The following is a 13,974-nucleotide window of genomic DNA, read 5'->3' on the forward strand; positions in this document are numbered from 1 at the left end:
GATTGTGAGGTCTCCTGTCTCTCTCACTCTCTTTTTAAAATGTATTTTGAGATAATTATAGATTTACATGCAGTTGAGGAAAAATAATGCAGAGTGATCCTGTGTATTCTTCATTCTGTTTCCTGCAGTGGTTAACACTTTGCAAATCTGTAGTACACCATCACAACGAAAAGTTTGACATCGCTGCAGTCAGATGCAGACCGGTTCCATCCCACACAGGGATCCCACCTCTTGGCCCTTTTAGCCATTCCCATGCCTTCCTTCACCCCTGGCACCTGCTAATCTGTTCATTTCCAGAATTTCAGCATTTTAATGATGTTATATAATAGTCATTCAGCACATAACCTTTGGAGGTTACTTTTTTACTTAGTATAATCCTCTGGAGATTCTTCTAGGGTGTTGCACATATTAGTAGTTCATTCCTTGGCATTTTTCATTGCCAAGTGGTATTCCACAGGGTGTGTGTGTGGGAGGGTCACAGTTCATTTAACCAATCCCCCATCGAAGGGGACATGTGGTATGTTTCCAGTTTGGGGCAGTTATGAATCAAGCTGCACTAAACATCTGAGGACAGGATGTTATGTGAACCCAAGTCTTCATTTCTCTGGATGAATGCCCAGGACAATTGCTGGGTCTTGTGACAGTTGCAGGCTTAGTTCTTTTTAAGAAACTGCTGAACTGTTTTCCAGAGTAGCTGTACATTTTTACCTCCCCACCATCAAAGTGCGAGTGATCCAGTTTCTCTGCATGCTCACTGGTGTCACTGTTTGTTATTTTCGCCATTCTGATGGGTGTGTGGTGGCATCTCCCTGTGGTTCTGATTTGCATTTCCCTAATGACTAACATATGCTGACCATCTTTTCATGGGCCTACTTGCCATCTGTACGTCCTCTTGGGTGAAATGTCTCTTCGTGTCTTTGGCCCGTGTTCTCATTTGATTATTTGCCTTTTTTTAAAAGCAAACTCTGTGCCCAAAGTGGGGCTTGAACTCACTACCCCAGGATTGAGTCGCATGTGCCACCCACTGAGCCAGCCACGCACTACCCCATCCCCTCCATCGTTTGCTATTTGTGCCTTTGAATTTTGACAGTTCTTTGTATATTTCAGATACTAATCCTTTGTCAGATCTGTGATTTGCAAATATTTCTGTGACTCAGCTTGTCATCCCCTTACCAGGGTCTTTCACAGAGCAAACATTTTTCATTTTGATGAGGTCCAATTTATCAGTTTTTCCTTTTATGAGTCAGCCTTTTGGTATCAAGTCTAAGAACTCTTTGCCCAGCCCTTGATCCTGAATATTTTATTCTGTTTTTTTCCCAAAAGTGTTATTCCATTTAAGTTTTTCCATTTAAGCCTGTGACCCATTTGGAGTGAATTTTTGTAGAAAGTGTGAGACTTGGGTTTAGTAGGCTTATTTTCTTCCTCCGGATGTCCAGTTGCTTCAGTGCCGTATGCTGTGCAGGCCTCTTTCCTCCTGAATGGCCCTGCACCTCTGTCAGTAGTCGGTCGGGTACACCCGTGTAGGTCTGTTTCTGTGCTCTCTGTTGTGTCCCATGGCTCTGTGTGTCTACCCCTTCATCACCGCCATGCTGCCTTATAGCGAGTCTTGAAATCAGGTAGACTGATTCCTCCCACTTTATTTTTCTTCAAAATTGTTTTAGCTATTTTGGTTTCTTTGCCTGTCTCTATACATTTTAGAAGAATCTTATTTTTATCTACAAAAAAATCTTGCTGGAGTTTGGTAGGAATCAAGTAAAACCTGCATTTCAGGGGTGTACACATTAACTGTGCTGGTTATTGCCCTCCAGAAAAGCCAGTTGATCATCTTCCCACCCACAGGGCCCAAGATGCTCGTTCCCACCTTTGCTGACTCTGCCAACCTGATGGCAAATGCTGGTGCTTCAGTCTGTTTTGCTGTATGGAAGTTGAACATTTCCCCCAACTTTGCTGTGTTTTTTCTTTCTGAATCTCTTTTGTCTTATACTTTGCTCATTTTAAAATTAGGATATATTTTTTCTTGTGATTTATAAAAGCTGTCTCCCACATCTCCTTCTCTCAGCAAGGTTTACCTTAGCTCTGGTTTAGAAACTTCTCATGGGACAGTTGGAGAGAGCTGTCAGTTCCTGGGAGGTTAGAGATGCCCCAGTGTTTTCTGATGTTTTTGAATGCTGATGAGCTAAATCCCAGGTTCCTCAGCCACAGAATATGACTGTGCATGTTGCCAAGATGATGGCTTTGCAAGCAGTGAGGGCAGCCAACGCTAAATGGAAGGCAGAAACGTAACGACTATTAAGTGAGCACTTCTTTAGGCTGCGTTTTTATTATTATTATTATTATTTTCAATTTTATTTATTTAAGTAATCTCTATACCCACGTGGGGCTTGAAGTCACGACCCTGAGATCAGGAGGTGCATGCTCTTCTGACTGAGCCAGCCAGGTGCTGCATGGGCTGCATTTTTCCATCAACATCTGGTTTTCCAAGTAGAAACTCAGACCAGGATGTCTTTGGGTGTTATTTGGCTAATTCTTGCAAAACTTGGCAACTTGATTGAAAAATACACCATTTCATTTCCCTGATGATGAGTGATGTTGAGCATCTTTTCATGTGTCTGTTGGCCATCTGGGTGTCTTCTTTGGAGAAATGTCTGTTCATGTCTTCTGCCCATTTTTATTTTTTTAATTTTTAAAAATATTTTAAAAGATTTTATTTATCTATTTGAGAGAGAGAGAGAAGTAGACTCCCAGCTGAGTAGGGAGTCCGACGTGGGGCTCGATCCCAGGACCCTGAGATCATGACCTGAGCCGTGGGCAGATGCTTAACTGACTGAGCCACCCATGGGCCCCGTCTTCTGCCCATTTTTAAATTGGATTATTTGGTTCTTTGGTGTTGAGTTGTATAAGTTCTTTATATATTTTAGATACTAACCCTTTATTGGATATGTCATTTGCAAATATCTTCTCCCATTCAGTAGATTGTCTTTTAGTTTTGTTGGTTGTTTCCTTTGCCGTGCAGAAGCTTTTTATTTATTTATTTTCAAAGATCCTTTTATTCATTATTTTTATTTTAAAGATTTTATTTATTTGAGAGAGAGAGTGAGCACAAGCAGGGGTAGTGGCAGGCAGGGGGGGAGGGGGAAGCAGGCTCCCCGCAGAGCAGGGAGCCCAATGCGGGGCTCCATCCCAGGACCCTGGGATCATGACCTGAGCCGAAGGCAGACACTTAACAGACTGAGCCATCCAGGTGCCCCAGAAGCCTTTTATTTTGATAAGTCCGAATAGTTTATTTTTGCTTTTGTTTCCCTTGCCTCAGGAGACCTATCTAGAAGGATGCTGCTATGACCAGTGTCAGAGAAATTACTGCCTCTTCTATTGATCTTTAAGGTTTTAGGTCTCACATTTAGGTCCTTAATCCATTTTGAGTTTATTCTTGTGTATGGTGTAAGGAAGTGGTCCAGTTTCATTTCTGCATGTTGCTGTCCAGTTTTCCCAACACCTTTTGTTAAAGATATCTTTTCCCTATTGAATATTATTTCCTGCTTTGTTGAAGATTAATTGACCATATAATTGTGGGTTTATTTCTGGGCTTTCTGTTCTGTTTCCACTGATCTGTCTGTGCATTATATCTTTTTGTGCCAGCACCATACTGTTTTGATTGCTACAGTTTTGTAATATAACTTGAAGTCTCAAATTGTGATACCTCCAGTTTTGTTTCTCAAGGCTGCTTTGGCTATTCAGGGTCTTTTGTGGTTCCATACAAATTGTAGGATTGTTCTAGTTCTGTGAAAAATGCTATTGGTATTTTGATAGGGACTGCATTAAACGTGTAGATTGCTTGGGGGTGGTATATTTTAACAATATTTGTTCTCCAACATCACTCATCATCAGGGAAATGCAAATCAAAATCACAATCAGATATCACCTTACACCTGTCAGAATGGCTAAAGTCAAAACCACAAGAAACAACAAGTATTGGCGAGGATGTGGAAAAAGAGGAACCCTCATGCACTGTTGGTGGGAATGCAAACCTGTGCAGCCCCTCTGGAAGACAGTTATTGAGGTTCCTCAAAAAATTTAAAGTAGAACTACCCTACAATCTAGTAATTGCACTACCGAGTATTTACCCAAAGAGTACAAAAACGCGAACTTGAAGGGATATATGCATTCCTATGTTCATTGCAGCATTATTTACAAAAGTCAAACTATGGAAACAGCCCAAGGTCCATTGATAGATGAGTGGATAAAGAAGAGGAGGTATATATACACAATGGAATATTACTCAGCCATAAGGAAGAATGAAGTCTTGCCGTTTGCAACGACACAGATGGAGCTAGAGGGTATTATGCTAAGTAAAGTAAGTCAGTCAGAGAAAGACAAATACCACATGATTTCACTCATATATGGAATTTAAGAAATAAAACAAATGAAAAGAGGAAACAAAAGAGACAAACCAAAAAAACAGACTCTTGACTACAGAGAACAAACAGATGGTTACCAGAGGGGAGGTGAGTGGGGGCAGGGGAAAGAGGCAATGGGGATTAAAGAATAGTTATCTTGATGAGCACTGAGTAATATATGGAAGTGTGGAATCACGATATTGTACACCTGAAACTAATATAACACTGTGCTGACTACAGTGAAATTAAAAAAAAAAAGGATATAGGACAGTAGAAAAGAAAAGGTAAATACAGCTGTTATGGGGTCTTGGCTTTCTGGGGGAAATGACAAGTTGCACTGGTTTTCAAGTCAGTTTATACAGTTGAGTCTTGCACTCTCACTTCTTGTGTTGAATAAAACGCACCATCACGTAATCACGTGCATGCATTTTCCCAAGGCTGCCATGCATGGGAGGCTGTGCTGTGACCCAGTGCCTGGCTCTGTCATGCCTGGGCTATTTTTGCAGCGTGCAAAGTAGGTTAGGGCCACGTGACTTGGGCGCTCCTCTGGCTCTGTGGCTCATTGGCTCTGTGACCCTGGGCAAGGTACCCTCAGTCTGAGCACCTGTAAATTGGGGCTAACAATATACCTGTGCCAAAGTGTTGTTGGAGCATTAAATGAGGTACTAGATAGGAAACCATGAGTGCTCCATAAATGTGACCCTCTATTTATCAGAGCAAGGAATTAAACTTTTTTCCAAAAGTCTTAAAAACTGGTTTGTTTTAAAAAATGCCATTTTTGAAATGAGCAAGGCTGGCAATCATTGCTTTGTTTGGCATGAAAGCACACCCTTTCCCGGAAGAGTGGGAATTCTCCTGGTTCCAGGCATAAAGATTTAGGAAGGGTCCTGCCTGTGGACAAACGCGGGGGTCAGAGCTGGATGGGCTCAATCCTAAGAGGTTTTGGAGCTGCTAGAACCCCAATCTTCAAAGGATTTCCCCTCCAAAGGGGTTCTGCTGTGTTCTTCATCTCAAGCTGCTTTTCTCCAGCGTTAAAATTGCGTGTGCTCACATGAACTGTGATGTTTTGTTTTGTTTTGTTTTTATTATTTTTTTCAAAGATTTTATTTATTTATTTGAGAGAGAATGAGAGACAGAGAGCACGAGAGGGAAGAGGGTCAGAGGGAGAAGCAGACCCCCCGCTGAGCAGGGACCCCGATGTGGGACTCGATCCCGGGACTCCAGGATCATGACCTGAGCCGAAGGCAGTCGCTTAACCAACTGAGCCACCCAGGCGCCCGAACGGTGATGTTTTAAAGCCCTCGCAACAGAAGGGTGTGGACTTGTTCTGGGTTCGCTCCCCTTCCCTGTCGCCCCCCCTTGTAAATTGCATCTAGGCTGGAGGACAGAGCAGAGAGACCACAGAAACTTTTCATGTTATCTCTGAGTATTTTAAGATATGATGAGCAACTGAATGGTCAAATTGAACGTTATGATCGAACCTCATCAATAATTCAGTCACTGCAAGTTGAAGATGGCCCCTTAGCAGGGTGGGTTGGTGAAGGAGATCGCCATCCTGGGCTGGCTGTGTCCTGCTTCCATTTTCAAAGACCTCGCCCAGTTCTCTGCAGCCTCTTACTCTCTGCAGCTTTCTTACACTGAGCGCCTCATCCCCTGGCCCGTTTCCTTTCTGGCTGTGTCCCAGGCTTGGCCCTGGGCTCTCTTTGGGGTCAGACAGAGGTGAAGAGCTCTGGTGTCCCCTCTTAGCGCGCTCTGTCCCAGCAGCTGTAGCACTCCCTCTGGGAGCCGCTGCCGGCACCGGTGAGTGGGTTGTGACAGAGGTTCTCTGCCCAGGAGCTGACCACGTAGACCGCCTGTCACTGGGGGATTCCTGGTGTCAGTTGGCAGCAAGTGTCTTCAGCTCTGTCTCAGTGGCATATCAGGCAGCTTGCAGACGTGACTCCCCCATCCCTGGGATGAGGCGGAGTGGTGAGAGGAAGTGCCAACTAGATCTGGTGTTTTCCCCTTTCCCCCCGTCTGCTTTTGCAGTAGCTGAAGTATGAGTAATCGCATTGAAGCTTCTAACTGCGGTCATTGTCCCAGCTTAACTAAATTGATTCCCAGAGAGAGGAATAGTTGAGGCATGCTCTTGTGGTTTTCCGTCACTTGTGGATATGTGGGATTGAAAGCTGGCCATAGGGGCGCCTGGGTGGCTCAGTTGTTAAGCGTCTGCCTTCAGCTCAGGTCGTGATCCCAGGGTCTTGGGATCAAGCGCCGCATCGGGCTCCCTGCTCCGCGGGGAGCCTGCTTCTCCCTCTTCCACTCCCCCTGCTTGTGTTCCCTCTCTCGCTGTGTCTCTCTCTGTCAAATAAATAAATAAAATCTTTTTTAAAAAAAGAAGGCTGGCCATAGACCCATCTGGGGGGTGAGCCCTTAGCACAGACCATTGGAGCTTTGGGTCTGGTGCTTCAAAGGCTTTTCCAGATTATTCAGGGTCTTGGTTTTCTTGATTGTGGATCTAATAGCTCAGAAGCATTTGGGAAGTTTGAAACAGTTGTTAACTCTGTATGTCCCAAATACCCCTTTTTCACTGGAATTTTAGTAGCTTGGAAACCTCTTTTCTTGCCTACCCTGAGATCTTTTAAAAAATCCCACTGGAAATGTATTTCAGACCAGAGCCTCTCTGATTGTTGGTGGGAAGGGGACCTTTGCCATCAGGGTGGAGGCCTCTGGGCTTGTGCATTCCATTCCTGTGAGCCGGTGGCAGGCGATGTGCTGTTGACCTGGCCACTGTCACCTTGTTACCTTGACAAACAGCCAGCCTGACTTTGCTTCATCTGTCCGCCTTAGTGTTCTGAGGAGATGTGCTTTGGAAGCATGCCCGAGTTTTAAACCTGGGAGGTCACACGAGGTGTGATGGCGGGCACTGCTGTCTAAGGTCTGAAGGAGCTGAGAGTGACCGACCCCCCCAGCGACCGGGTCAGGCCAGCGCACCGGGCAGGAGGAAGCAGCCTGCCCAGCAGGCGCCATAGCTGTGTCCTTAACCTCTCGATCCTTCTCCCAGGTGTAATCCCCTTTTCTTTCTCAAGCCATGGCTCCTTGTCACCCAGCCTTGCTTTCCTTTTCATGTTGCTCTGTGTTTAGTTTTCTCTGCTTTTTCAAGATCCCCCCCTTTCTTTTTGTTTTGACTTTCCTCTCTCCCCTTTCAGGTCTTCGTGCTCTTTTCCTTCTATTTTCATTCTGTCTTGGCGGTGTTCTCTGTACTTTCGCTTCTTTATATGCTCGCAGGTGTTGGCATCCCCCAGAGAAGCTGACCGTAATCTCGGCATTATTTTTAACCTGAAGGGAGTCTCTTTATGCCACAGCGGTATGCAAGTGTTGGGCTGGTTCAAATCCGGTGATTGTAACTGGAAGGAACCCACCTCTGCCAGTTTGATTCATTATGAAAAATCACAAGACAGCATTCAAAGACTTCTAAAACACAGTACTCCCACCTCTCATTCAGGCCTCGCTTTCCCCATCCTTCTTGTCTTTAGTGGTCCTGTTCTTCTATATGATTAAGCATAATCGTGTATTCTTCACTTTGCTCCCTAAGTCAATGGCAGGCTTGTGGACTGCTGTTTCCCTTCATGTGGCAAAACACCAACGTGTGTAAGCCTTTAGAGAGCTGACATTGTAGTGGCTGCTTAATTCCTTCCCCAGCTGACACCTCCCCTGGGGGACGGCTCGCTGAGGTCAGGCAGAGAGGCTGTGGACACAGTGCAAAGTGTGAGGGCTCGGCCGCCAACCAGGCCGGATCCAGACATGGCTTCAGTGAGCCACATGACCCGAGAGCGGGCGCTTACCTTCTCTGAACAGTGATGTCTTGGGGATCTGATGGCTGGAATGTGGAGTGTCTTCTGTGCCGAGCCGAGGACTTTGAACTTCCTGCCTGCCACAGTAGGAGTGGTCACTGGCCAGCCCTCTCCCAGCGTGGGCCAGTCAGTGTGCATCCCTTGGTGGCTGGTGGCGGACAAGATGGGTGGGGACGAGATCTGGGGCAGAGAAACCAGTCTGAAGCTTGCGTGTCTGGTGATTCGTGATGACATGCAGAAACTCCTGTTTGGATGCTGGAACCAGAGAACAGTCTCAGAGGAGAGGGTGTCTTTTCCCTCTGAGCTCCTGGATGCATTGAAATGCCCTCATTTGGGGAATGGAAGTCACCTCGGCTGCTGCTGCTTCCTGAATACCAAGTTGTTTGTGTAGAAATTAGGACTTTGAAAGAGCATTAGCGTTTCTCCTTCCCAGACTGAGTAAGTATGTGAGATCTGTGTCTAAAAACAAGCTGCAGTCTGTGTAGAGAGGATGTTGAAAGTGCACACATTTTGATTCTCACTGTTGTACATTTTGGTAATGGCTCTTTGAGGGGATGGCATTTTTTAGGGCGGGGTGTGTCCACTTTTGACCAGTGTCTGTGGTTTTGTTTACAGATTCCCACTGGAAATCCATTATATGAATCTTATTATAAGCAGGTAAGTTTCACTGGTGTCTTTTTGGATTGAATTAGAGAGGGCGTGTCTCAGCAGGCACAAACCTGAGTAGGAGCCCAGTTGGGTCCCTTTCTGTCCTCCAAGTTATCAGCCAATAGCCAGTGGGCTGTGTGCTGCTTTATCTGAGGCCTTATCTCAAGAGTTGTTCCCCCATTCTAGGTAGACCCGGCATACACAGGGCGAGTTGGGGCGAGTGAAGCTGCGCTTTTTCTAAAGAAGTCCGGGCTCTCAGACATTATCCTTGGGAAGGTATGTGAAGACGCATAGTGACCTCTCTTCTGAGGCCGACCTCAAGGCTGCCCCGGCAGGCGAAGGCCAGACCCCTCTTCCAGGGGATGTGCCTTCTGGGGAGTGGACTGGCCACTGTGAGCCTCTCAGGCTGTAACTGGTGGATATCCCACTTACTGCTTGGGCAGCAGACAAGAGGCCTGAGTGCTTTGGGGATCTTGACAGCTTATAGGTTTATTTTGGCTTTGGAGCTGAGTAGACCTGGGTATTCTCTAGGCTCTGCCACTGACCAGCTGTGTGCCCATGGGGGTGGGGGCAGGTCCTTCACCTGTTGCAAATTTGCCTCCTCACCCACAGCTCAGGAATGGCCACTCCAGCCGACACATAAGACCCACACGCAGTGGCAGTTGTTCCTGTTATGTGAATAAATGGGTAGTGACTGGCAGGTGCACTCATGAGCATTTTTGTGTTTCCACAGATATGGGACTTGGCCGACCCAGAAGGTAAAGGGTTCTTGGACAAACAGGTATATATATATATACAAATACACACAGAGCAAGTGGAGGGGCTTGGGCCAGAGCCCCGTAGGCTGGGTCACGTCTGCACTTCCTTCCTTGTTACTGCCGCGGACAAGTATTACTAGACATGAGTGTGGCCATCAGGCTAGTAACACTGCAAGGTTTCATTTACTTGTGTGCTTACAGGTGATGAAAATGTTTTCAAATCGATCTATTTTGAAATAATTTAAGACTCCTGGAAGTTGCAAAAGCAGTCCAGAGAGTTCCGGTGTATCCTTCCTCAGCTCCCCACAGTGAGAGCTGCTCATGTCACCATAGCGTGATGCTCAGAGGCTGGCTCGGTGCTAAACTGGAGCCTTGCTCAGAGCTGGCTGGTTTTACATGGACTTTTGGGGGGGGGGGTTTGGTGTGTATAGTTCTCTGTAATTTTATTGCACAAATTCATGTAATGACCGCCATAGTCATTATGACACAGAACTGCCTGGCCCCCAAAAGAATCTCTCTCGTGTTGCCCTGTGGCAGTCACACCCTAACCTTGGTTAGGTTCCTTCTGGTTCCATCTCCAGCATGATTTTGTCATTTTTGAGAATGTTCTGTAAATGGAAATTTATAGTACTTACACATGCTTTTTTTAAATGGTCATATTTTAATTTAGTTCAGTTTTTCCCCAAACTATATCCCAAGGGATGCCATTCCTGGTGTCCTACTGTCCATGATCTGATCCGCTGGGAAAGCACCATCAGCTCTTCCTCCCTTCCTTGAGATTCACACGGTACGTCTGCATGTTGAAAGAGTCTGAGGACCTTGTGGACGAGAAACCTGTTAACTTTGTCTAATGCAGTTCCCAGAAACTTCTTACATCCCCTTTTCTGTACACTCCACTCAGGCATTCTGTGGACATCAGTCTGAGAAAGTCCGATCTAGCGCGTGTCTCTTTGAAGACGTTTTTAAAACTCTGATTGTGTTTATAGCTTTAAAACAGTTCATGTTCTCAGGCTATTTGATCAATTAAAAAAAATTAGGTGATGCTCTGTGAGTCCACTAAGCCTGTGGCATGGCTGGCTCTGGGTTAGGAGGAGGGCAGGGAAGAGCAAAGGCCCCTGATGGCCTAGTTCAGGTTCTTTGTCCCTGCATGGGAGGTAAGGTTCACATCGGGCCGGGGGGTGGCGAGTGGGAGAGGCTATCTTCAGCAAGGCCGAGGGATCACAGTGAGTCGTGACAGTCAGTTCCCAAACAACTATTTCAAACCATTTTTAAAAAGTCAACACATATTTGAATCATCATTTATTTATAATCTTAAACTCTAGTCTGCTGCTTATCTAATCTAGCATTTTCCCAAATGTTGGGAGCTCGTTATTGCTTAAAATACATTTATTTAAGGGGCACCTGGCTGGCTTAGTCGATAGACATGTGACTCTTGATCTCAGGGTCGAGAGTTCAAGCCCCATGTTGGGCATAAAGCTTCCTTAAAAAATAATAAAGGTATTAAAAAATATACTCATTTGAAATTTTGGATTGTCCAGAGTGCAATGGACTGAGTCCATTTGGCATATTCACAGTGCTCCCAGGGGGACCTTTTGCACATTAAGTCATTGCATATGACTTTTGCACATTGAGTCTTCATTGTTGCAGTGAAGTGAAATTCCTCTCTCCCAAAGCCCGAGGCTGCAGACAGCTCTCCCCCTGTCATCGCCAGCCGGCTAGTGTTTACCCCTCCCCCTTTTTTGGATTTGCAGGGTTTCTATGTTGCACTGAGACTAGTGGCCTGTGCACAGAGCGGCCATGAAGTTACCTTGAGCAATCTGAATTTGAACATGCCGCCGCCTAAATTCGTAAGTGTCAAAATCCTTCGGTTCTTCGTGCTCTTCTGAGATCATCTGTCGATCTGTGTTTTTCTCTCTTTTTTAATCGAGATGGAATTCATATAAAACTCACCATTTTAAATGAACAACTTAGTGACATTTAATACATTCACAGTGTTTTACAACTGGCCCCTCCCTCCAGTTCCAGGACGTTTTCATCACCCCAAAAGGAAACCCTTTACCCAATTAGTAACCCCTCATGGGATCCCCCTCCCCCAGCCCCTGGCAGCCATTCATCTCTCTGTCTGTATGGATTGGCCTGTTGTGGTCATTTTATGGAATCATAGATCTGGCTGCTTTCACTCATCATAATGTTTCCAGGGATCATCCGCTCCGTAATGGGTGTCAGTGCTTGGTTCCTTTTCATTGCCACATCAGACCGCATTCTGTGGTCGGTCCATTCCTCTGGTGGTGGACATGACAATTCGTGTTTGGGGATTTGTTTGCACACGTATTTTCAGTTCTCAGAGTGGAATTGCTGGGCATATGGTAGTTCTTGTGTTTAACTTTTTGAGGCTTTCCCCATTTGAAAGCACTTTGACATGTGTGTCCTTAGCACAAACATGTCCTCCGTAGTTGAATTCCATGCCAGCCACAGCCGAGTGTTTCTTTTCCTTTCCAGCACGATACCAGCAGCCCTCTGATGGTCACGCCGCCATCCGCAGAGGCCCATTGGGCTGTGAGGGTGAGTGACCCCCGGCGGCGCCCCTCAGCCATCCTCCACATGCAGTTGTTTTAGCCACTTACGGTGTTCAAACGCTACATGGGATGATTGTACCTGGTCTGTTTCAGAGTGAGTTTGCCACAGAATTTAACCAAGACACTCTTTCAGATTAAAATCTTTAAATGGCCGTGACCTTTTTGGACATTGCCCTGCTAAGGCAGTTAGCTGAGTTTCAGGTGATGGATTATTAAAATTTTACAGTTATATTTTGCATTTCCGGGTCATGTTGTGTGGTTTTTGCTGCCTGGGTTGGTTAATCAGGATAGAAGGGCCAGTTGTGAGAACTTCCAAGCTTGAAAACCTCTAAGGTATCTTCGTAGCTCTTGCTTTTATTTCTAGCCAGTTCATGCGTTATTATTCATTCCTTTCTGTTGCTGTCATTGCTTTTGGAAAAGTTTCTCTCAGTACCTGAGGGGACAGCCTCCATGTCCGAAGTCTTTCTAGAAGCAGCAAAGAAAGATACAAGCGATACTCTCTAATACGATAACCTCTAATAACCTCTAATAGGTACAGAATCAGTCCTAAAGAAAATGCACGTGGGACATGGAGACGGTCCCCAGATACTGAGACCTCTTCACTCCTCAGTTGTAAGGGGATTGTCATATTTCCTCACTTCTAGTTGGCTTAAGTACTGACATTAATAACAGTCTTGCTATAAAATAAAGACATTCTCCCCGCCCCCCCTGCCCGACCTCATACATTTCTCCTGTTTTTCTGTTCTGTCCTTGGAAGGGTTTGGAGAAGGGGAGGTTTGGCCAGGGATAGGGCAGGAGACAGCCTCATGTGGCCAAGGAATTGTGGAGTCACCTCTGGGAGCAACTGAGCACTTTGCCGGCAGCAGTCACAGTACCAAAGGAGTTCCTTCTTTGTTGTCCAGTTGCACGGCACTTCGAAAAGAGCTGCTTTGTTGTGGAAAACGATGCCAGAGAGCTCTTAGTCCTTGAACTGTTCCAGTCCCTTTCTGGCAGGCCTGCATTGAGGCCTCCCGAGAAGGGCTGGTGCCAGAGGAGGCTCTGAGGCCTCACGTAGGAGGCTGGGCAGGAATGGTGCTGTGATGGGGGTAGACTGTTTTCAAGAGAGATTCAGCCATTTCAATCAGAGAAACAGTGACAAAGCTGAAGTGCCAAGTGTTCTTTTCCGTTGGGAGAGCTGCTGGTCTTTGAGCCGGTGGGTAGAATTTGAGACACTCGAGGGGGACACAAGGTGCTCACCTTCTCGGGGCCTCGTGGGTGCAGTATCTGTGTGTGCTCTCCTTTCTGTGTTCTTATTTTCTTTTTAATTATGGTGAAATATAAGTGACATGAACTTCACCGTTTGACCATTTTTTTTTTAAAGATTTATTTTAGAGAGAATGCACGCATGTATGCATACACACATGCATGCACGTGGACAGGAAGGGCAGGGAGAGGGAGAGAGAATCTCATGCAGACAGTTTAGAGAGCGAGAACGCACATATGCGCACACACACATGCATGCACGTGGACGGGAAGGGCAGGGAGAGGGAGAGAGAGAATCTCATGCAGACAATTTAGAGAGAGAGAACGCGCATATGCGCGCACACACACGCATGCACGTGGATGGGAAGGGCAGGGAGAGGGAGAGAATCTCATGCAGACAGTAGAGAGAGAGAACGCACGTATGCGCACACACACATGCATGCACGTGGACGGGAAGGGCAGGGAGAGGGAGAGAGAGAATCTTATGCAGACAATTTAGAGAGAGAGAACGCACGTATGCGTG

The 13,974-nt window shown here is 46.0% G+C and overlaps 1 protein-coding gene across 11 annotated transcripts in view; it reads left to right on the forward strand.

The window, feature by feature from the left end:
• EPS15L1 (epidermal growth factor receptor pathway substrate 15 like 1) overlaps positions 1-13,974 on the forward strand; it is a 95,744-nt gene that overhangs the window by 14,873 nt on the left and 66,897 nt on the right. For 8 of the 11 annotated variants that reach the window (XM_045862775.3, XM_045862776.3, XM_045862780.3 and 5 more), the window contains exons 2-6: positions 8,843-8,884; positions 9,062-9,151; positions 9,609-9,656; positions 11,385-11,480; positions 12,133-12,195. In XM_045862775.3, the coding sequence (XP_045718731.2) occupies positions 8,843-8,884; positions 9,062-9,151; positions 9,609-9,656; positions 11,385-11,480; positions 12,133-12,195 (339 nt within the window). Of the gene's footprint in view, positions 1-8,499; positions 8,666-8,842; positions 8,885-9,061; positions 9,152-9,608; positions 9,657-11,384; positions 11,481-12,132; positions 12,304-13,974 lie in introns of those variants that run through there. The other 3 variants (XM_054504864.2, XM_054504863.2, XM_064598381.1) reach the window with 3 other exon arrangements.

This window comes from Mirounga angustirostris, unplaced genomic scaffold, assembly GCF_029215605.1.
Source record: "Mirounga angustirostris isolate CCGP_5_RB_7025 unplaced genomic scaffold, mMirAng1.0.hap1 SCAF_1, whole genome shotgun sequence".
Lineage (NCBI taxonomy): Eukaryota > Metazoa > Chordata > Mammalia > Carnivora > Phocidae > Mirounga > Mirounga angustirostris.